The sequence below is a fragment of the Bos grunniens genome, chromosome 16 (genome assembly GCF_055505025.1).
Source record: "Bos grunniens cultivar Pamir isolate PY7600 chromosome 16, Bosgru_T2T1.0, whole genome shotgun sequence".
Taxonomy (NCBI): Eukaryota; Metazoa; Chordata; class Mammalia; order Artiodactyla; family Bovidae; genus Bos; species Bos grunniens.
Window position 1 is genome coordinate 12160001 of NC_141180.1, and position 23841 is coordinate 12183841.

At 41.4% G+C, this 23841-nt stretch overlaps 1 protein-coding gene across 15 annotated transcripts in view; it reads left to right on the plus strand.

Moving 5' to 3' along the window:
• Positions 1 to 3802: 3802 nt before the first annotated feature.
• Positions 3803 to 23841, plus strand: part of LOC147356181 (uncharacterized) — a 252719-nt gene continuing 232680 nt past the window's right edge. For all 15 annotated transcript variants that reach the window (XR_015142688.1, XR_015142687.1, XR_015142689.1 and 12 more), the window contains exon 1: positions 3803 to 5407. Coding sequence is in view for 3 of the 15 variants with exons in the window: in XM_086342388.1 (XP_086198514.1) it covers positions 5186 to 5407 (222 nt within the window). In the remaining 12 variants the exon portion in view is untranslated. The remainder of the gene's footprint in view (positions 5408 to 23841) is intronic.

Genomic DNA, 23841 nt, shown 5'->3' on the forward strand with positions numbered 1-23841 from the left:
GTGCATAGTATTTATGAGATTAAAATAGTTAAGGGAGTTGAAATATTTAAGATGCCTCTCCCTATTTCCTGTCTCCAGAGAATTAAGAAGATGTGCATTCCACAGTTTCTTTTCTGAAATAAACAAACCCCCAAAAGCTCAAAATAGCACCTGAATTTGTTTTCATTTTAATTTTTATGTCAGGTCTGGGCTAAGTTGGACCAAATTTGAGGGAAAACCATTGACTTGCAGTCAGCTGAGACATGATTTAGTTAATTTCATTGGCAAATTGCCTCCCTGACTAAGGAAAAGTCAAGGCCTGAGCATGTCTCTGGCCAAAGTGATCTTTCTCTTCTGGAGGACATGGCCTTGCCTTTGCTAAAGCAAAGGAACAAATTTAAGTCAAAAAAGAACTTGAGGGGAAGAGTTTTCCTTATGCTTCAGTGGAAGTTGATGTTGAAACGACAGGTGTAATAAACTAAGAAGAGTAAAAGAATAGTTGGGAACAAGGCTGTATCATTTCTCAATCTTTTCCAACTTTTTAGATTTTTCAGATATACTGTTAGTCTTTACTTGTAAAATTGAGACACATATAACAATACCCAACTCTTAAAGCCCATATTACCTTTTTCTACAGCTCTGTCAGGATTCTGAGGGGACACATTTGGGGTGGGGGTATGAGTTGGGCTATTAAGTGACTTTAACAGTCAGAAAAAAAGTTGTAAAGTCAAGTCTTTGGGCTTGAGCAACTAGATTTCCATTATGTTATGATCTAGTTATATTTACCTCACTGGCTTGTTGCTCCTTTATCCCACTAATGAATTCTGTGTATTCATAAAATATTACCCAAGAGGAGATGGAAAATGATGAGATATTTTATGTAACATCCCCAGAGAGGAAAGCAAAGAAAAGGAAGAACAAACAGTAAAATCAGAGGAATAACCAAGGCAAAGATTCAGGATTCTTGCATAAATTACCAATTAGCTTCTCTTGAAATTCTAATTTATTCTTTCCTCACTTTCCCTTTCCTTTTCCTAATTTTTTTCTTTCTCCTTCCTTTCTCAAATATTTCCTTTCTTTTCTCCTTCAAACTTCTGCTTTTTTGGGTAATGGTAATAATTATAGCTATCTATTATGTGCACTGCAATGTAAATTTTTAAGGGGGCAGGACCAAGGTTCAAATACAGGTCCTCTTGACTCCCAAACTCCACATCATGTTGCCTCCTTATTGTAATCCCAAGGAAGAAATTAATGTTTGATTTATCTTGTTAAAAATAAAGGAAAGTGCAGATTGCAGAAATGCTTGTAATGTTCCATGTCATTTTGATTTGCATTCAAACAAAAGAAAACCAAACTCAAAGGAATCATAAGTGAAAGTCACTCAGTTGTGTTCAATGCTTTGCGACCCAATGGACTATACAATCCATGGAATTCTCCAGGCCAGAATACTGGAGTGGGTAGCCTTTCCCTTCTCCAGGGGATCTTCCAAACCCAGGGATCAAACCCACGTCTCCTGCGTTGCAGGCGGATTCTTTACCAGCTGAGTCACAATCATATCGTCCAGCTTTTCAAATGTTAAATGACATGGCAATATACAAAATAAAGATTCAGAAATAATCTTCACAATCAGAATACAAATACAAGCTAGAGAAGCCAAACGCATAAGTTGTTGAAAACAAAGGACTGACCATAAGCCACAGAACATTTACGTTTATGTTTCTAAATAGCTCTCATTCATTATACACTAAGATACAATTCTCATCTTCAGCTGAATTTAAAGTAGGAGAAATTTCTCATTTGTTAGGGTAACCGTGTTGAATCAAAAAGCAAATTTACATTTTGTTAAAAGATAAAGGTGCTTCAAGGCTTCCCTGTACAAATGTGGCAGAGATTCAGCGTCAACAAATCCTCCCCACTCTCTTGTCAATGTTTGTTTCTTCATTAAATTGCAAACAAATTAGCAAATTTTCTTGTGTTAATATTCTGGCAATGACGACTGGCACTTACTGTGGATTTACTCTTTTGAAAGTCCTCCCATCAAGATTTCTGGAGAAAATAAATTGTGTTGGTTACTACGAAGCTTAATTAGAGCTCAACTGAGTGGCAATTCACATCTAAAGCTTGATTACACATAGCATCTATTGCTTTTGTCTAATAAGTGCTTTAAAAAATAACTTATGAACATGAAATTCACATAACATAAAAAGAACCATTTTGGAGTGAACAATTCAGTGGCATTTAGCACAATAACTGGAGAAGGCAATGGCACCTCACTCCAGTACTCTTGCCTGGGAAAATCCCATGGATGGAGGAGGCTGGTAGGCTGCAGTTCATGGGGTCACTAAGAGTCGGACACGACTGAGTGACTTCACTTTCACTTTTCACTTTCATGCATTGGAGAAGGAAATGGCAACCCACTCCAGTATTCTTTCCTGGAAAATCCCAGGGATGGGGGAGCCTGGTGGGCTGCCGTCTATGGGGTCGCACAGAGTCGGACACGACTGAAGCGACTTAGCAGCAGCACAATAACAATGTTGTAAAACCACCACCTCTGTCTAGTTTCAAAACATTTCCATCACTCCAAAGTAAAATCCCTATCCATTAAGCAGTTCCTCCCAATTCCTTCCCCTTCCAAGCCCCTGTCAACCACCATTCTGTGTTTGATCTCTGGATTTCACAATATGTAATCCTTTGTGTCTGGTTTCTTTCACTCAGTATAATGACTTTGAGGTTCATCCACATTGCAGCATGTATCAATATTTCATTCCTTTTCTTTCTCAGCTTTCAGTTCAGTTCAGTTCAGCTGCTCAGTCGAGTCTGACTCTTTGCGACCCCATGAATCATAGCACGCCAGGCCTCCCTGTCCATCACCAACTCCTGGAGCTTACTCAAACCCGTGTCCATTGAGTCCGTGAAGCCATCCAGCCATCTCATCCTCTGTCATTCCCTTCTCCTCCTGCCCACAATCCCTCCCAACATCAGGGTCTTTTCCAATGAGTCAACTCTTCACATGAGGTGGCCAAAGTATTGGAGTTGCGGCTTTAGCATCAGTCCTTCCAGTGAACACCCAGGACTGATCTCCTTTAGAATGGACTGGTTGGATCTCCTTGCAGTCTGAGGTACTCTCAAGAGTCTTCTCCAACACCACAGTTCAAAGGCATCAATTCTTCAGTGCTCAGCGTTCTTCACAGTCCAACTCTCACATCCATGCATGACTACTGGAAAAACCATAGCCTTGACCACACAGACCTTTGTTGGCAAAGTAATGTCTCTGCTTTTGAATATGCTATCTAGGTTGGTCATAACTTTCCTTCCAAGGAGTAAGTGTCTTTTAATTTCATGGCTGGAACCACCATCTGCAGTGATTTTGGAGCCCAAAAAGATAAAGTCTGACACTGTGTCCACTGTTTCCCCATCTATTTCCCATGAAGTGATGGGACCAGATGCCATGATCTTAGTTCTCAGCTTTACTGAGGTATAATTGACAAAACTGAAATATATTTAAAGGGTAGAGCATGATGATTTCATATCCATATACATCATAAAAGGATTCCCACAATCAAGGTAACATATCCATCACTCTCATCATGTTATATATTTATTTTTTGTCTGTGTGCATGTGAGAACACTTAAGACCTATTATCTTAGCAAATTTAAAATACACAGTACAGTCGAATCGACTATAATCACCACGCTATATGTTAGACCCACAGAACTTATTCACTTTCTAACAATGTTTGTACTCTTCACCAATCTCTTCATTGAAATAATGAAAATACCTGGCAACCACCATTCTATTCTGTTTCTGTGAGTCTGATTTTTTTCTTTGTAATAAAAATGCTCCCTGTTCCCCCCCACCCCTCCTAACCTCCCAGTGCAGCCAGGAGCTGGCCAGCTGCCTTTGCATGGAATATGCCCAGACACAGAATCCACAACACCACACAAGGGCCAACCCGGAAGAGGTGCCTACCAGGGGACAGGCAGGGGCTCAGGATTGCCAGCGCCATTAGGTAGGCCCCAAAGAGCATGTCCAGTATAGAGAGACCCGAGTAGAACATTGGTGGTCAGGAAGCAGGTGAGGGAGTTGGTGGCACAGCCGAGAAGTACCAAATCCTAGGCCAGGCACCCACAGAGCGAGCAGAACTAGCTCTGCACAACAGCAACATACCCTTGATCAGAGCGTTGGTGGTGGCCAGGAGGTGGGTAGGACCAGTAGAGAGCAGCTGAAGACCCTGATGCTGGGAAAGATTGAAGGTGGGAGGAGAAGGGGATGACAGAGGATGAGATGGTTGGATGGCATCACCGACTCAATGGACATGAGTTTGAGCAAGCTCTGGGAATTGGTGATGTATAGGAAGGCCTGGCATGCTGCAGTCCATGGGGTCACAAAGAGTTAGACACGACTCAGAGACTGAATTGAACTGAACTGAAGGCCCACAGGGTATGGGCTGGGGGTGAGGCCGGCCGCTTGGCTGGATGGCTCCCGCAGAGGTAGGCCTCCACCATCGCTCCGGGGGCTCCCACCTGCAGCCGAGGCCCTAGGGCCTCTGGATACAGCCGATAGTCACCACAACAGCAGCAGGAGACCATGGAAGGCAGCAGCTGGATGGGGACCCACTCAGGCCTTTGTCCTGGCCAGCTGCCTCCACAGGGTCACCACCAGCAGGCCCAGCACCACAGGCACAGAGAGATAGGAGCGGAGACTCCAAATTGCGGGAAGGTCACCAAAGGTGACTCCACCGAGACCCCGTTGACAGCAGCCCATGAACAGGTGCCAAAGAGGTGGGTTGGCACTAGACGGCCCAGCGGGGTGCTGCTATTCAGCCCAACGCTTGAGGCCTTCGGGACAGGCAAAAGTCACTGCCATCTCTTCTTTCCCTACTTACGGCCAAATAAGACGCTTTGGCTCTTCTGGGAACCTAAGACCACTACAAGAAGCACCGACAGCCTGTGCTAGGGTCACCCCACCACAAGGCTGGCAGGCAGGGGGAGCAGGAAGGCGCCACAGCTCCAGGGGAGGATGACGAAAGAGGAAGGTGGTTTCTGGGTCTGAGCTGCCAAGACTACCATCACCACACTCACCACCACGTCACAGGGTGAAGACTCCAGGACAGAGCCACACCTCAGAACCCACACAGACTTCCCTGGCTTCTGGCTTCCGGGATATCCGAGGAAGCCAGGCCCAGTCGGGCCTGGGGGCGTGGCCATGACGGGCACCGCCCCTCGGCGCGTCAGGGGGCGGTGCAGAGCCTTCTCTGCTCCCATCAGTCACTGCGTGCTTCCAGACCTGCGGCTTAAGGAGGCACCGGCCCGTTCAGAACTTGTGTGGCCAGAAAACGCAGCCGAGCCTGTGCAAGGACCCCAACTCACCGTCCTGAACTCAGGGAAGCCACTGGGTCAGCACGCCTGGGCATCGTCCAGTGCCCTTGTGAGTTTGAGTTTTTTTTAAGATTCACATATAAGTAATATCATGCCTTGTCAAAAATTAATTGCCCATGTATCTGTGGGTTTATTTCTGGGCTCTCTGTTATGTTTCACTGATCTATGCTAATAGTACTATTTGGGTTACTGGAACTTTGTAACGTCTTTTGAAATCAGGTCCTGTGATGCCTCTAGCATTGTTCTTCTTTTTCAAGATCGTTTTATCCATTTGGGGTAATTTGTGGTTCCATGCTAGTAGTAGGATTGTTTGCTCTGTTTCTGCGAAAAATTCTACTGGAACTTTGCTAAGGATTGAACTGAATCTGTAGATCACTTTCAGTACTATGGACATTTTAGCATCCCCATGCTCCCCATCCATGAGCACTAAGTATCTTTTCTTTTATTTGTGTCTTTTTCCATTTCTTTTGTCAGTGCTTTATAGTTTTCAGTGTATAGATCTTTCACTTCCTTAGTTGAATTTATTCCCAAGTATTTTATTTTTGATGCTGTTTGTAAATGAGATTGTTTACTGAGTTTCTTTCCCATAGTTTGTTGTTAATGTTTTAAAAATGTGACTGATTTTTATATATTGATTTTCTATCCTACAACTTCACTGCATTTATTAGTTTCAAACAGATTTTTTTTGAGGGGGGGGTAATAGAGACTTTACATTTTTCCATGTCTGCTAGTGACGTATGCACTCAGATTCCTTCTAGAAAAATCTGGGAGATGGGGGTTTTTGTCTGTTTCCCCTGGGCTGAACCTGGGGGATAGCTTTGAGAAATACTTGCACACCCATTTAAAAACTGCTCTATGTTTGCTATAGTCCTGTGAGACTGGTGCAAGCTCCATTGGCTCTCAGAGGTAGATGATTTGGGAACCTTTGGGTGGCAACCTTAAAAGTTGAAGTGCTATATTTGTAGTCCAAGCCCTTCACTCCTTAGGGAGAAGCTGGACTTTGGAGTTTCACTCCTGATTGCAGAGGTAGGGCTGGAGGTGGGGTTTATGGTGAGATGGTTTTTAGCCTTTTTCATCTGCTTCAATGTGGATAATTTTTTTGTCATCTGAAATGGAGGGGTCACTCAACTAGTTGATGGATTTCGCTCAGAGAGAACTGCTCTGTGCATAGCTATAAATTTGTCTGTGGAAGGAGGGGAATTCAGGATCAGGCTATGTCTCCACCTTGGTGATGTGACACCACAATTATCCCTTCATTCTTTTTTATGGCTTAATAATATTTCATTGTGTGCTTCTACCAAGGTTCGTTTATTTACACATTTGTTGGTGAACATTTGGGCTGATTCCACCTTTTGGCTATTGTGACTAGTGAAGCTCAAATACATGTTTTTAAACATTTTTTTTTTTTTAAATCAAAGCTGTATAAGCACATAGTTTTAAAGTCAGATGGCGGCATGAGGCCTCTTATGAAAGGTAGCAGTTCCCCGAACAGTCCTTCCACCACTTTGGTGCTGAGTTTTTTTGCTCCCTAAAAGTTGGCGGGAATAGGAACTATTCACAGCTTTGTGTGATCTTTGGAAATTATTCTGCTCCTTTCTGTTAGTTCTTTGCTTAACCTTACACACATGTGCCAACCAGTGCTCAGCCTGCAGGGTCTGCGGGGTTCAGGTGCCCTCTCTCCACATAATGCCTCCTCTCCTGGTCTTGACCCTGCAAATTCTAACTATCTAGGCCTCCCCCAACTCAGTCTCTTCTCCTCACTTTTGGGCTCTGTTTAGCATACCTCCCCTTTCCTTGCAGCCTGAAAAGTGGCCGAGTATGGCTCATAGATACCATGGGAGGTGATGAGGTAAATGCTCTTATATAGCACACAGGAGATACCTGTATCTCCTGACATGTCAAATTATCATCTGAGAATCAAATGTAGAATTTATGTCCTCTTGTGAAAATGGCTCAGTTGTGTCTGACTCTTTGAGACCCCATGGACTACACAGTCCATGGAATTCTCCATGCTAGAATACTGGAGTGGGTAGCCTTTCCCTTCTCTAGGGGATCTTCCCAACCCAGGGATCAAACCCAGGTCTCCCTCATTGCAGGTGGATTCTTTACCAACTGAGCTATCAGGGAAGCCCCTGATATGTCCTCTTAGGAGTATATTAACTGTCAATCTTAAGTGGAGGAGTTAAGGAAGCACCTGTTAGCATTATAAAACCTTCTTTTAAATTGTCTTACCCCATTCTTGTGTATGTCCAAGGATTTTTACAAGGTAAAATAGAAAGATACTTCACCAATCATTTTGCAAGAATGGCAATAGTTATCACTTTCAGTTCAGTTCAGTCGCTCAGTCGTGTCTGACTCTTTGCGACCCCATGAATTGCAGCACGCCAGGCCTCCTTGTCCATCACCAACTCCCGGAGTTCACTCAGACTCACGTCCATCGAGTCAGTGATGCCATCCAGCCGTCTCATCCTCTGTCATTCCCTTCTCCTCCTGCCCCCAATCTCTCCCAGCATCAGAGTCTTTTCCAATGAGTCAACTCTTCACATGAGGTGGCCAAAGTACTGGAGCTTCAGCTTTAGCATCATTCCTTCCAGGGCTGATCTCCTTTAGAATGGACTGGTTGGATCTCCTTGCAGTCCAGGGGACTCTCAAGAGTCTTCTCCAACACCACAGTTCAAAAGCATCAATTCTTCAGCGCTCAGCGTTCTTCACAGTCCAACTCTCATATCCATGCATGACTACTGGAAAAACCACAGCCTTGACTAGACGGACTTTTGTTGGCAAAGTAATGTCTCTGCTTTTGAATATGCTATCTAGATTGGTCATAACTTTCCTTCCAACGAGTAAGTGTCTTTTAATTTCATGGCTGCAATCACCATCTGCAGTGATTTGGGATCCCCAAAAAATGAAGTCTGACACTGTTTCCACTGTTTCCCCATCTATTTCCCATGAAGTGATGGGACCAGATGCCATGATCTTTATTTTCTGAATGTTGAGCTTTAAGCCAACTTTTTCACTCTCCTCTTTCACTTTCATCAAGAGGCTTTTTAGTTCCTCTTCACTTTCTGCCATAAAGGTGGTGTCATCTGCATATCTGAGGTTATTGGTATTTTTCCTGGCAATCTTGATTCCAGCTTGTGCTTCTTCCAGTCCAGCGTTTCTCATGATGTACTCTGCATAGAAGTTAAATAAGCAGGGTGACAATATACAGCCTTGACGAACTCCTTTTCCTATTTGGAACCAGTCTGTTGTTCCATGTCCAGTTCTAACTGTTGCTTCTTGACCTGCATACAGGTTTCTCAAGAGGCAGGTCAGGTGGTCTGATATTCCCATCTCTTTCAGAATTTTCCGCAGTGTATTGTGATCCACACAGTCAAAGGCTTTGGCATAGTCAATAAAACAGAAATAGATGTTTTTCTGGAACTCTCTTGCTTTTTCCATGATCCAGCGGATGCTGGCAATTTGATCTTATCACTTTAGCCAATGCTTTTCCTAATGAAATCTCTTATATTCTAACACTTCAACTATCAGATTGAAGTGAAAGTGAAAGTTGCTCAGTCATGTCTGACTCTTTGCGACCGCATGGACTGTCCATGGAGTTCTCTAGGCCAGAATACTAGAGTGGGTAGCCTCTCCCTTCTCCAGGGGATCTTCCCAACCAGGGATCAAACCTAGGTCTCCGGCATTGCAAGCAGATCCTTTACCAGCTGAGCCACAAGGGAAGCCCCAAAGTACTAGAGTGGGTAGCCCATCCCTTCTCCAGCGGATTAAGCCATTGCTAATTGAGTAACCCTGAGACTCTTTTGCTTGAAGGAGTGTTATGAACTGCCAGGGAGATGCAGTTTTGCATATCAGTTTGTAGCAGCTCAACTCTTATTGACCTTTGACTCTTTCTGGTCCTTGAATTAAACATAAAGATAAAACTTGTGACTCATCTTGATTTTAAATTTTGGATGCTACTAGGAGCAAATTTTAAAATAAACATTGCATTTTAATTTGCTTATTTTTCTGAAGTGGCTGAATCGAACATTTCAGATTTTAGAACCCATAATTCATTTCTCTGTGGTTCAAACAGAAAAATGAGCAGGGGGAAAAAAAGTCTTTGTTATTTTCGCTCTCTGTATTATCTAACATGTCCAGTGAGATCATTTTGAAAAGGTTAACGGACTTGGAAATTTACAAGATGTTCTTAGTTTCATGTCCTATTCGGTTCTCCCAGGAGAGGATCAGGAAGCCACTGCCCCTGTTAGCCGTCAGTATATCTGACCTGTGGAACCATTCAAGTAAAACTGTACTGAAGGAAAGGGGAAAGAGTAATAAAGGTAAATAATACCTATCTAGAGTTATGGCAAACACAGGAAAAAAATATAATGTGATTCCTGTATATATATTTTCAGTAAGATACTATAAATCAGAGAGATACAAACATTAGAGAACAATACAAAATAATATATAATTAAGAGCTCAGTTATGTGGTGTAAGTTGTAAACACTAGAAAGATTCAGAGAAAGCCGACATTGGTGTGGATTTAGAGGAAGTGAGATAGGCAACAGAACGTTCGGAGAGTTTATCATTGAAGGGAAGTTAGAATTCGTTCAGAAACCAAGAAGAGGGAGGGCATGTTGTCTAGATGAAGCAGCACCCAGCAAAGATGAGGAAGTGACAAAGGATTTCTTGCCCAGTAGGAATTGGCTGGATGAAAGTGTGATAGAGAAGATCCATAATATGGGCAGAGAATTGAAGAAAAGGTTTTCATGGTGATGGAACCATTAACCCACCAAAATAGTTGTTTGTGTTGGAAACAATTTTTTCCTAACTGCAAATTTTGTAAAATATATCTGACGCTGGAGGGGGTAAGAACAAGTAATTCAGCAGTTCTGGTGGGCTGCATCCTGGCTTAGGCCCTCACTGGCTCTGTGATCTTGGGAAGATTCCTTGATTTGTTGAGCTTCGGAAATCCCTGTAGCCTGCCCTCTGTCTGCTTATCTTGCTGTGCTTCCTATTTTCCAACATACACATAGGAAAAGTTGATTTCTGCCTTGGCCCATAAACCTCATTCTTTATGTCTTTTATCTAGGTTAAACTTTTTAATTAAAAAAAAAAATCCTCCCTATTTATCACATGTTGATGAATCCTGGAGGCCTTTGCAGGTTATATGAGCTCCCTCTTTTCTGGTCTCTTGTTTTGAATCTATAGCATACCCCATTCAGTCCCTACTCATAAAGTCTCTCGTACTATATATGTATTTCCCTAGTGGCTCAGTTGATAAAAGAATCTGCCTGCAATGCAGGAGACCTGGGTTCGATCCCTGGGTTGGAAAGTACCCTGGAGAAGGAAATGGCAACCCATCCCAGTACTCTTGCCTGGAGAATTCCATGGACAGAGAAGCCTAGTGGGCTACAGTCCGTGGGATCACAAAGAGTTGGACACGATTGTGCGACTAACTTTCTTCTTTCTTTCTATTATGTGATATAGGTGTGTGTGTGTTTGTGTGTCTCACACTTGGTTACATGGTTTTTATAGCTATGACTTTGACATAATACTGAACTCAAAAGAGATGCTCATTGTGCATGTGTCAGTTAATAGGTTAATATTCTGAATTCTTGGTTACTTACTTTGACATTCTTAAGGATTGTTTGGGAAATAGTTACACAGCTGTGTTTTTCTTCCTAAAACTTTCCTTTCATTAGTAGAACCCTCGAACACTATCTTAACATTTTAATTATATATTAATGTTCACTCCTTATATAGTGCACTTTAAGAATTGTCATATATTAAAGTAATTGTTATCACATTCTCTAAAATTGTATTATCTCTATAAATGCCTATTCTTAGGCATTTATCAATATATTAAAAAAATCAAGCTTTTACTACTAAAACTATCATTATGTAGATGATTATGATCATCTTAGAATTGAGATATAAAACATCTTTATGGAAGTTGAGTGGAATAATACATATTCCTCTTTTAATGTATAATTTTAAAAGATCTACAGTATTTTTTGGTCAGTCAGTTCAGTCGCTCAGTTGTGTTGGACACTTTACAACTCCATGGACTGCAGCACCCCACACTTCCCTGTCCATCACCAACTCCCAGAGCTTGCTCAAACTCACGTCCATTGAATTGGTGATGCCATCCAACCATCTCATCCTCTGTCATCCCCTTCTGCTCCTGCCTTCAGTCTTTCCCAGCATCAGAGTCTTCCAAAGAGTCAGCTCTTCACATCAGGTGGCCAAAGTATTGGAGCTTCAGCTTCAGTGTCAGTCCTTCCAATGAATATTCAGGACTGATTTCCTTTAGGACTGACTGGTTTGATTTCCTTGTAGTCCAAGGGACTCTCAAGAGTCTTCTCCAACACCACAGTTCAAAAGCATCAATTCTTCAGCGCTCAGCTTTCTTTATTGTCCAACTCTCACATCCATACATGACTACTGGAAAAGCCATAGCTTTGACTAGACGAACCTTTGTCCACAAAGTAATGTCTCTGCTTTTTCATATGCTGTCTAGGTTGGTCATAACTTTTCTTCTAAGGAGCAAGCGTCTTTTAATTTCATGGCAGCACTTACCATCTGCAGTGATTTTTGAGCCCAAGAAAATAAAGGCTGTCACTGTTTCCATTGTTTCCCCATATATTTGCCAAAAAGTGATGGGACCAGATGCCATGGTCTTAGTTTTAACCAACTGTTTGACTCTCCTCTTTCACTTTCATCAAGAGGCTGTTTAGTTCTTCTTCACTTTCTGCCATAAGGGTGGTGTCATCTGCATATCTGAGGTTATTGATATTTCTCCCGGCAATCTTGATTCCAGCTTGTGCTTCATCCAGTCTGGCATTTCTCATGATGTACTTTGCATATAAGTTAAATAAGCAGGATAACAGTATATAGCCTTTATGTACTCCTTTTCCAATTTGGAACCAGTCTATTGTTCCATGTCCAGTTCTAACTGTTGCTTCTTGACCTGCATACAAATTTCTCAGGAGGCAGGTAAGGTGGTCTCATATTTCCACAGGTCTCGTATTTCCACAGTTGGTTGTGATCCACACAGTCAAAGGCTTTGGCATAGTCAACAAAGCAGAAGTAGATGTTTTTCTGGAATTCTCTTGCTTTTTCTGTGATCCAGCAGATGTTGGCCATTTGATCTCTGGTTCCTCTGTCTTTTCTAAATCCATCTTGAGTATCTGGATGTTCTTGGCTCATGTACTGTTGAAGCCTGGCTTGGAGATTTTGAACATTACTTTCCTAGCATGTGAGATGAATGCAATTGTGCGGTAGTTTAAACATTCTTTGGCATTTCCTTTCTTTGGGATTGGAATTAACACTGATCTTTTCCAGCCCTGTGGCCACTGCTGAGTTTTCCGAATTTGCTGGCATATTGAGTGCAGCACTTTCACAGCATCATCTTTTAGGACTTGAATAGCTCAATTGGAATTCCATCACCTCCACTAGCTTTGTTCATAATGATGCTTCCTAAGGCCCACTTGACTTTGGACTCCAGGATGTCTGACTTTAGGTGAGTGATCACACCATCATGGTTATCTGGATCATTAAGATCTTTTTTGTATAGTTCTTCTGTGTATTCTTGCTACCTCTTCTCAATATCTTCTGCTTTTGTTAGGTCCATACCATTTCTGTCCTTTATTGTGCCCATCTTTGCGTGAAATGTTCCCTTGGTATCTCTAATTTTCTTGAAGACATCTCTAGTCTTTCCCATTCTGTTGTTTTCCTCTATTTCTTTGCACTGATCACTGAGGAAGGTTTTCCTGTCTCTCCTTGCTCTTCTTTGGAACTCTGCATTCACATGGGTATATCTTTCCTTTTCTCCTTTGCCTTTCGCTTCACTTCTTTTCTCAGCTATTTGTAAGGCTTCCTCAGACAACCACTTTTTTTGGTTTTGTAGCCACCTCATGCAAAGAGTTGACTCATTGGAAAAGACTCTGATGCTGGGAGGGATTGGGGGCAAGAGGAGAAAGTGATGACAGAGGATGAGATGGCTGGATGGCATCACTGACTTGATGGATGTGAGTCTGAGTGAACTCTGGGAGTTGATGATGGACAGGGAGGCCTGGCGTGCTGCGATTCATGGGGTCTCTAAGAGTTGGACACGACTGAGCGACTGAACTGAACTGAAAAGCAGCTAAATTAAAATAATTTGCTAAATAATGATTTGCTAAACTCTTAAGAAACTTATTGGAATAAATGTTGAAAATTATACACAAATTATTAATGTAGTTTTAATGTCAAAGCAAATGGATGCATTTTCTTCATGTAGCATTTTACTCTCCAAATTTTGTCTATATTGGTGTATGCCAGCATGCTGGGTGCTGCTGCTGCTGCTAAGTCACTTTAGTCATGTCCAACTCTGTGTGACCCCATAGACGGCAGCCCACCAGGCTCCCCCGTCCCTGGGATTCTCCAGGCAAGAACACTGGAGTGGGTTGCCATTTCCTTCTTCAATGCATGAAAGTGAAAAGTGAAAGTGAAGTCACTCAGTTGTCTCTGACTCTTAGCGACCTCATGGACTGCAGCCCTAGACCAGGCTCCTCCGTCCATGGGATTTTCCCAGCAAGAGTACCGGAGTGGGGTGCCATTGCCTCACCTCAGTTAATGTCTAACTCTTTGTGACCCCATGGACTGTAACCCACCTATCCATGGGACTCTCTAGGCAACAGTACTGGAATGGGTTGCCATGCCCTCCTCCAGGGGCCCTTCCAGACCCAGGGTTCAAACCTGTGTCTCTTATGTCTTTTGCATTGACAGGCAGGTTCTTTACCACTAGAGCCACCTGGGAAGCCCATCTATATTAGTATGTTTTTATAAATGACTCAAGCGAAAATAAACCTCTTCTGTTAAAAAAGATTATACTGCTTGTGTTTTCTTGGGAAAAAACCCAACCCTTTCACATGCTTCTTCAAATTGTACAAGTTATCAGGCTGAGATAGCACAGTAAATCAACCAAAAAAAAATTTAGTTATTTTTTTGAGAAAGTGATCCATGTATATTACTTAGATAAGTTAAATAAATTATGAATAACTAATGCATGGGTGTGGTTCATAATTTAGATGGCTCAAAGAGAGATACAATATAAAACAAATTTGGTACTTACCCTTCTTTACCAGTAACCCAATTTTCTATCTGAGTCATCTGCAATCAGTTTTATTATATGTCCTTCTAGAGAGAAAGTCTATATTTACAGATATATAATTATATACATAGTCTTCTTTTCATAGTATACAATACAGTTTTTCTTTTTTTAAACAAAGAATTTATATTGGAGATTGTACAGTTTCAATGTGGTGGTTGTGGTGGCTATTTTTTGATGTGTTATATATATATATGTCTTGAGCCTGGTGGACTACAGTCCATGGGGTCACAAATAAGTTGGACACGACTGAGCACGCACACACATACACACACATAAACACACATATGTACCAAGGTGTATTTACCCAGTCCGCATCAATGGGTTGTCTGCAGCCTTAAACAGTCTCTTGTTCTTGCTGAGCGAATAGCTTTGCACTTGCAACGTTGAGTACATGTTGGAGCACTTCTGGAGGACTTATTTGTAGATGTCGAGTTCTTAGGACAAAGGAACCATGCTTTTTAGCATTTGGTAGACGCTGACAGACTAACAATGCAAAGTAGCGCTAGTTTCACACCAGTGAAGAGATAAGGGGCTGTTTATCCCTACCCTTACCAAAAAGTATCAGACTTTTTGATTTTTGGAATTCTGTTTAATAAGGTGATACATAAGAAAATGCCAGGTATCTTATAGTTTTATTTAGAATTTCTTTTATTATGCGTGAAGTTCAATATCTTTTAAAATGTTGACAGCCATTTCTGTTATACTGTGAATCATCTATATCTTCTGATCATTTTTTTCTGTTGATCTGTTGGTCTTAATAGGAATTCATTATATATTAATGGTTAATGACATATTGCTGTAAATATTTGTTTCTGTGTTTTGCAATGAAGACATTTATTTTCTCTGTGTTTGAAATTGTTAGTCTTTTCTCTTTGTCTTTTGGATCTTGTGTCATAGTTCAGTTCAGTTCAGTGGCTCAGTTGTGTCTGACTGTTTGCGATCCCATGGACCGCAGCATGCCAGGCCACCCTGTCCATCACCAACTCCCGGAGCTTGCTCAAACTCATGTCCATTGAGTTGGTGATGCCATCCAACCATCTCATCCTCTATCATCCCCTTCTCCTCCTGCCTTCAGTCTTTCTCAGCATCAGGGTCTTTTGCAATGAATTAGTTCTTCACATCTGTTGGCCGAACTTAGAAAGGCCTTTTATACCTTAAGATGAAAGAAAAAATATTTTTTTCCCTTGGTATTTACTAATGGTTTATGGTTTTCTTTTCTACTTATTTAAAAAATGTTTTAAATCCTTGCTCCATCCGATATTTACTTGGATGTAAAGAATAAAATGGCTTTGCAGGTGGCTCAGTGGTGAAGAATCTGCCTGCTGATTTAGGAGCTGTAAGAGAAGTGGGTTCCATCCCTGGGTCAGGAATATTCCCTGGAGGAGGAAATGGCAAACCACTCCAGTATTCATGTCTGAAAAATCCTCTGGACAGAGGAGCCTGGCAGGCTACAGTCCATGGGGTCACAGAATGAGACCTGGCTGAGCATGAGCAAAGAATGGAAGAGGGATGAAGTAGTTTTCCCTATATGGCTCCCCTGTTGGTACAGCAGTATTTATTGAATAATAAGTGTATCCAGTAATCAATCATTGTTTTCGGGAATAGAATGACACAAAGACCGCACTGAATTTGGCCCTATTTCTGGATCCTTTGTTCTGATCCACTGATTATTGTACCTTTAAAATAGACGTCAATGTCTGGTGGGCCTACTGTGTCTAGTCATCGTTTCTCTTTAAATTTTTTCAGAATTTTTTTTGTTTTTTTCCTCCCCATGGGAACTTTGGAATCAGCTTGCTTATATAAAAAATAACTCCCATTTTGTTTTATAAATAGTTGCAATGCTAATAAACATTTATTTAAGGAAAACTGGCATCTTGGTAACAATGAATTTTCCTATCTAATAATAGCATTGTATGTTTTCCCACTTACCAAGGTCTAATGTATCTCTCAGTCATATTTAAAATATTTCTGCATAGAAAGTTTGCATACTTGGACTAAGTTTACTTTTAGATATTTGATATTTTTGATACTATTTTGAGTGTCTTCTCCTCTAGTGTGTGCCTAGTGGTTTTGCCTATTGTTTGAATTAATTTTGAACTCCATCCCCTTTCTGAATTCTTATATTTTTGCAGTATGATAGTTTTCTAGTGAATTCTCTTGGATTTTCCAGGTTTATAATGGTCTCATCTTGAAAAAAATATACATGTTACTGATCTCTGGTGACTTTGGCCTGAATCGGCTTGAAGCAAGGTTCTCGGCCAGAGGTCAAGGTCGGGCAGAGGCAGGGAGAGCAGTGAGCCACTAGAGCACCAGGGGCCATGGTCAGTGGCGAGACCCCGGCCTGTGAGCTGTATAGAAATGGGTTTCCACAGAGAGGTGGAAAGTAGTGAAACAAGAAAGTGTTTATTAGGAGGAAAAGAGCATGTATGCATAGACACATGGGTAGGCTCAGAGAGAGTCATGCCCTTATGACACTTTGAATCACATTTATGGGGCTTTTCTTCTGGTTTCCTTTGGCCAGTCATCTTGCTTTGCCTGATTGTGAGTCCGTATTTGGTTTATCTCAGGGTCCTCCCGTATGTGCACACGTATCTCTTAGCCAAGATGGATTCTAGTGATGAGGCCTATGGGTAGTCCACCTCACTTACTGTGAGGTGACGCCCTTTTCCTTTTGACCTCCAAGGAGCCCTTCTGCGCATGTGTAGTCAGGGAGCCTGACTTCTTTCTTTCTTTTGGTTAATTGCCTTGCTTAGTAGGTTGAGAACTCTGCTAGTCAGTTGTGGCGATAGTTAACAAGCCAAGACTTATCCTTAATCTAGTGAAAATTGTTGTTGTTGTTCAGTAGCTAAGTCATGTGCGACTCTGTGACCCCGTGGACTACAACTCACCAGGCTTCTCAGTTGTTCACCATCTCCTCGAGTTTGTTCAAATTCATGTCCATTGTTTTGATGATGCCATTCAACCATCTCATCCTCTGTCGCCCCCTTCTCCTGCCCTCAGTCTTTCCCAGCATCAGGGTCTTTTCCAAATGAGTTGACTGTTCGTATCAGAGAATAAAAATTATCTTACTGCTTTTGACTCTTCTAGAAAGCAATTCATTTCATCTATGTTTTCTTATTGTTTGCACATAACTGAGAAGTCTGCTTTGATTTGTGTTGCCATTTTTGTGATTTCTTTCTCTTATCTTTATTAATTTACTATTTATATGCAAAGAGCCACCTCCTAAAACTGAAAGTTCAAGTTTACTGGAAATAGGCAGCTGCTGGGCTGGCTTTTATATTCATGACTTTATTTATGGCATCTGGAGATTTGTTACTTTCTTACAAGCTCAGCAATGCATTTAAAAGTGTTTAAACTCTCTTATCTAGCATTTCCAGATGTTTTATGGCCCGTGGCTTTCAATCTCCTATATGCTGTTAATGGAAATCCTATGTGTTTTTAAAAGTTACCAGTATTTGTTTTTAGGAAGTGCTTTTCTTCAGCTACTCTTACCCCTTTGTCTCTTACTATATTTCTTTCATTCTTCTTCATTTTTGTTATTATTTCCATTTCATAAATGGTGGATTTTGTTTTGCAAATACAATTTGTTTGCTGAATATACCGGAATTGAAACATAATTAGAGAACCACAGAAAGTACAATGCTTCATTTGCTACCTATTGTAAATGAATTGAAGTTGTCTTTTGAAAGAATTCAGAAGACATTGGCAGTGAGAACACCAGGTTCTAAGATGCCCAGCATTTAAATGAAACTCTTAACAACCAGTACTTTCTCAAACCGTAAAATATCTGTGGTCTCCCTCATGGCATTTTTCAGGTAGATCTTTGCATCCTTGAACATGTTGGGTCAAGGGCCCACAGGAAGAGTGGGTGAGGAATTGTAATGGGTGATCTTTCCAGTCCCTCCTCGTTCTGACACAAATGCTCCAACACACTGCCCCGTGGCCTGGCTGTCACCCTAAGTGTCCCTTTGATGGCGTTATTGGTCGGCCTGCCTTGCATTGGGTCTGAATATAATCAGGGCTCATTATTCATAAAACTGCCTGAACACTCTTGCTCATTTTGTGGGGCTCCTGGGAAACATTTCTGGAGTTAAGTAGGGATGAGGAGAAATGCTAAAGCATTTGTTTTGTAGGATTTTAAATGCTGAGTTCAGTTTTGAATTTTTCTGCTGTATCATTTGTTAAATAGAAAATACACAGAAAGGCTCGTATGTAATAGTGCCTATATGGTTTTTAAAAGTGATGCTTTTCATTTATTCATAGGTCACTGTTGAATCTTGAATCATTTTGAACCAAGCAGTGGGCTGGGGCCATGCTATTGGAGGGGCAGGGTATGCTGCGAAATCACCATGTTCAAATAAATATTTAACAGCTTGACAGTCAATGAAAACGTCTTTGACCAAGAAGCATTCAGTATTGTCTGAGGTTCAGTACTGCATATCCATTCTCCCCTGATACGTTTCTCACCCGTAGTTCTGAAGATCATGACCCCTGACCCCCTCTCTTTCTTTTCATCCCATACCCAGCCTGCCCTTCTGTCTGGTACGGTAGAGCACATGGCTTCATCCTTCCCTACTGCAGCCAATTCTAACCTCACTGCCAATCAATCTTCTCCAGTCATTCATTGGTCGTGTCCTGTCTGTCCTCAGAAAACTCCCGTGACTCTTCACGTCTGTTGACTACTGATCACTGCTATTTACTGAGCTTGCACTATACTCCAGTCACTGTGGAAAGCTGTTCCCATACACTTTCTGGCTTAAATATCACAAAAGCTCCAGTGAAGTCTGTTTTCCTGCCACATCTAGTCCATAGATGATGAAAATGAAACTTACAGTGTCCTTTGTCCACCCTCATGCAACTTCCGAATAGTGGAGCCGGGAATGAGAATTTGCTTGGCTGGCTAAACATTTTGTCCTGGTTTAAAAAAGCCCTTTACAGTCTGCTCCAAATGCAACATAGTGCCTGACACGTAATTGTGACTCAGTAAATATTCATTGATGAATAAGTGAGTGTCTTTATATGTTTATCTCCATACTGTAGCAACAAAGGTCGGCTCATTGTTCTGCCGACCTGTTGTGTCCTCTAGCTGAGTAACGCTTAACGGCTTAGGTAAGTATGTCACACCCCCCATCTCATGTCCTTTGGAAAGTCCAGTGTTCTCCCTATAGCTCTTATAAATATCTGGAGGTTCTTATTCGTAGTCAGTTTTGATTCTCGGAGTCATATATTCCCCTCTTAAGAAAAAAGAGCCTCTTGAAAGAGGAGGCTTAAAACTGGCTTAAAAGCTGGCTTAAAACTCAACATTCAAAAAACGAAGATCATCGCCTCTGGTCCCATCACTTCATGGCAAATAGATAGAGAAACAACGGAAACTGAGAGACTTTATTTTCTTGGACTCCAAAATCACTGCAGATGGTGATTGCGGCCATGAAATTAAAAGATGCTTGCTCCTTGAAAGAAAAGCTATGACCAACCTAGAGAGCATATTAAAAGACAGAGATACTACTTTGCCGACAAAGGTCTGTATAGTCAATGCCGTGGTTTTTTCTAGTAGTCACGTATGGATGTGAGAGTTGAACCATGAGGAAAGCTGAGTGCCAAAGAATTGATGCTTTTGAACTGTGGTGTTGGAGAAGCCTCTTGAGAGTCCCTTGGACTGCAAGGAGATCAAACCAGTCAATCCTAAAGGAAATCAGTCCTGAATATTAATTGGCCACCTGATGCGAAGAGCTGACTCTTTGGAAAAGGGAAAGATTGAAGGCAGGAGGAGAAGGGATGGTTGGATGGCATCACTGACTCGATGGACATGAGTTTGAGTCAGCTCCGGGAGTTGGTGATGGACAGGGAGGCCTGGCGTGCTGCAGTCCATGGGGTTGCAAAGAGTTGGACACGACAGAGCAACTGAACTGAACTGAAGATTAGTTGTATTTTAAGTTTATATTGTTATTTACTACTATGTATTGTTAGTCAGTTTCTCATTTTATAAAGCACTTGATTAGTTGGTAACATCTTCAATGAAATGTATAATCTATATTTCCTTGAATCACTAACATAGTACCTTGGTCATATTCATGATTACTTGACTAGTGCTGGTTTTACCCTCTGGCCTCCAGCTCCATGATGGCAGAAGTCTTGTCTATTTTTGCTAAATATGGAATCCTTAGAGCTGAATGCAGGAAGACTCTATAACAAGTGCTCAAAAAAATAATATTCATATTCATTTTGCATTCTAAGGTACTAGAAAAATGTACTGACTTTTGAAACAGACTTTGCTTTTGCCCCTTAATAACAACATGATCTTACACAAATTAATTAACCTTTCTGAACTCAGCTTCCTCATTTGTAAAATGAAATAATAATTGCTACCCACACAGGGTTGTTGTAAACGCTTTGCTCTTAGGGTGAGCATAATAAATGGCTTGGTTGAAATGAAAGTAGAATACAAATGAACTGTTACTGAGATTTATGTCGTGATCCAGAAAGTTCATTACAGAATAACATAAAAGTGCATTCCTTCTTGAAAAGTCCTAGAACACCATAAATCAAAGAATTATGGGTCACATCCTAGGACTCTAAAATATCATCTATACAGCTTTCTGCCTTACTGCTCTCTAATCCAGCATTTCCCAATGGGCTGGCCAAATATGATCGATGTTTAAGATGTTTATAGATGTTCTGTGCAAAAAAAGTTTTGTAGCAAAAACAAAATTTACAAGCACTAGATTAAAAATACTTAAGTGTTCTCTACTGCAGGTCTTCTCGTACCTTTTGATATGCCTTGAATATGGTGTAACTTGTAGCATTTTCTATCTTACTGTTATTATTTGCTTACATGCTGTAGGATTGATTACTAAGTGTGTTTCTAAGACTATCCTTGAGAAAAATTTAGGTTGATTAGGTTCTAGTCTTGTGTCAAAGTGCTCTAACCTATTCCAATGAACAGAATGTTCTTTAAAACAGGGATTAGAATACATTTATGAATAAGTGAGATAGGTGTTATTAGAAATCAGTGCTTTGTGATAATGACAGTTACTAAAATAATAATTGACTAACCAGTGTGATGCTTGGATAATGAAGCAAATAAAGTCAGATTTTAAATTTTTCCTATTTTCCCTGCAACCTCAAGCCTCAAACCACCGTTTCTCCCACCAAGTGTGGAAGTTTTAATTGGTATGCTGGAGAGAAACTGACAACTTGTTTTCATTCTAAATGCATGCCTCTTGGAAGAAAAATTTAAGCATAACAGGATCCTTTAGGTGGAACTAGATATAAATAAATCAGACTATATCATCCTTCATTGCGTAGCTGAGAGATTTTATTTTTCACTCTTTACAGAGGTCAGAAAATGACAAAATTCCTATTCATTAGAGATCGTATGTTGCAAGTTGAGGCCTGGTTGCCATTTTTAAAGTTTTGAGATTCTTTTCTGAATCTGAGAAGTTGCTTCTATTTTTACATTGTGTTATGGCTGTGATTATCTTCTATTGGAAGCATTTTTAAGGTTTTTGTTTTTTTGTAGATACTGTCCTAAATAAACATCATTTATTATTGAAGTTTACTTTTTAATGACCTCCAAGAGCTGATGTTGAAAAGTTGAGCTGTCCCCAAAATGGCTTGCTTGGATTCTTCATGTGATAATCTGAGATAGTGGGAACAGTGTTCTGCTGCTGCCTCTGCTGCTGCTAAGTCGCTTCAGTCGTGTCCGACTCTATGCGACCCCATAGACGGCAGCCTACCAGGCTCCCCCGTCCCTGGGATTCTCCAGGCAAGAACAATGGAGTGGGTTGCCAGTTCCTTCTCCAATGCATGAAAGTGAAAAGTGAAAGTGAAGTCACTCAGTCGTCTCCGACTCTTAGCGACCCCATGGACTGCAGCCTGGACCAGGCTCCTCTGTCCATGGGATTTTCCAGGCAAGAGTACTGAAGTGGGTTGCCATTGCCTTCTCTCTAATACCCTTTTTTCCCCCCTTATATTTTTTTCTTTCACTTTCTTTTTAAGCAAAAATTTCTCAACTTTGCAATGGACTTTTCTTTCCTTAGGCAGAAACCAGCAATTAAGTTTTCTCTTTTATGAACTAGGCCTTGGGAGAGCAAGAACTGAGGATTTTCTGACACTGTTCGCACAGTTTTCAATTATGTATGTACTTTAGAAAGGCAATATTCTATATCATAGGAAGATCTACAAGATATTTTTTCAATTTTCACATTAACTTACCAAGTAGGCAATTCAAAGGAAAAATTTTGTTCTGAAGACCTAATTTTTCTATCCAGAGGGCTTACTATTTATCAGACTATAAAATAATGATCTAATCATCACAGCAATTTTATAGATGGAAGAGCAGAAGAGCCAGGATGTCACCGAGGCCACAGCTCTTGAAGCCTGGCTCCTCTTCACCTCCTTCTAATTGACCAAGCCAGGTGTTCCAACAGAGTCCAGGCGGATTATTGGGGAAGAGACGCTATGCCTCCCACTCCATCCCCCACCAGCCTGCTCTCTCCTTACCCCTTTTCTTGACCCTCAACTCCTGCCTATAAATTGGGAGTATACCTCCACTGCTGTGCTTAGTTGCTCAGTCGTGTCCGACTCTCTGTGACCCCATGGACTGCAGCCCACCAGGCTCCTCTGTCCATGGGGATTCTCCAGGCAAGAATACTGGAGTGGGTTGCCATGCCCTCCTCCAGGTGATCTTCCCAACAGGGCTCGAACCCAGGTCTCCTGTATTGCAGGCGAATTCTTTACCATTTGAGCCACCAGGGAAGCCCATACCTCTGTTAGTATTGCAAATAAATACCTAAGTAGTGAGTAGAGGTAAAATGTGAAATTGAGGATGGGGCAGAAAAGTGACGCCTGTCTGTATTCCTTCCCAGCTCAGCCAGCCGTAAATACCTGGTTAATGGTGTAAACCCAGAGTAGCAAATGGCCCTGCCTCCCAGGGGAGCTTTGCCAGTGACCTAGGAGGAGGGACTGAATAAGAAGTAAAAACTAAATCAAATCAAGTAAAGTAAAATTTGCACCATTAAACATTTCTTTAAGAAATTGAGTGAATATCCAGAGTTGGTGATAGGTTGCAGTGCAAATGAGTTTCCTCTACGTGACCCCAGTCATGAGCAGTGGGAGGATTATGGCTGGGGCCATTATTTTGGCAGCCTGGGAACCTCTTGAGAATAGGAGTAGTGAGGGAAGGTGGTGGCATTCATGCCATTTATATGCCCGTGAGAGAGGCCCCGGGTGCCTTTGACCTGGGCCTGATACTAGGTATCAGCGAACTTAGAAGTGGCTCTTGTTAACTCTAATGTTGATCTTTTTGTACCCTCTGATCACTTTATTTTGGGGAGATTTGG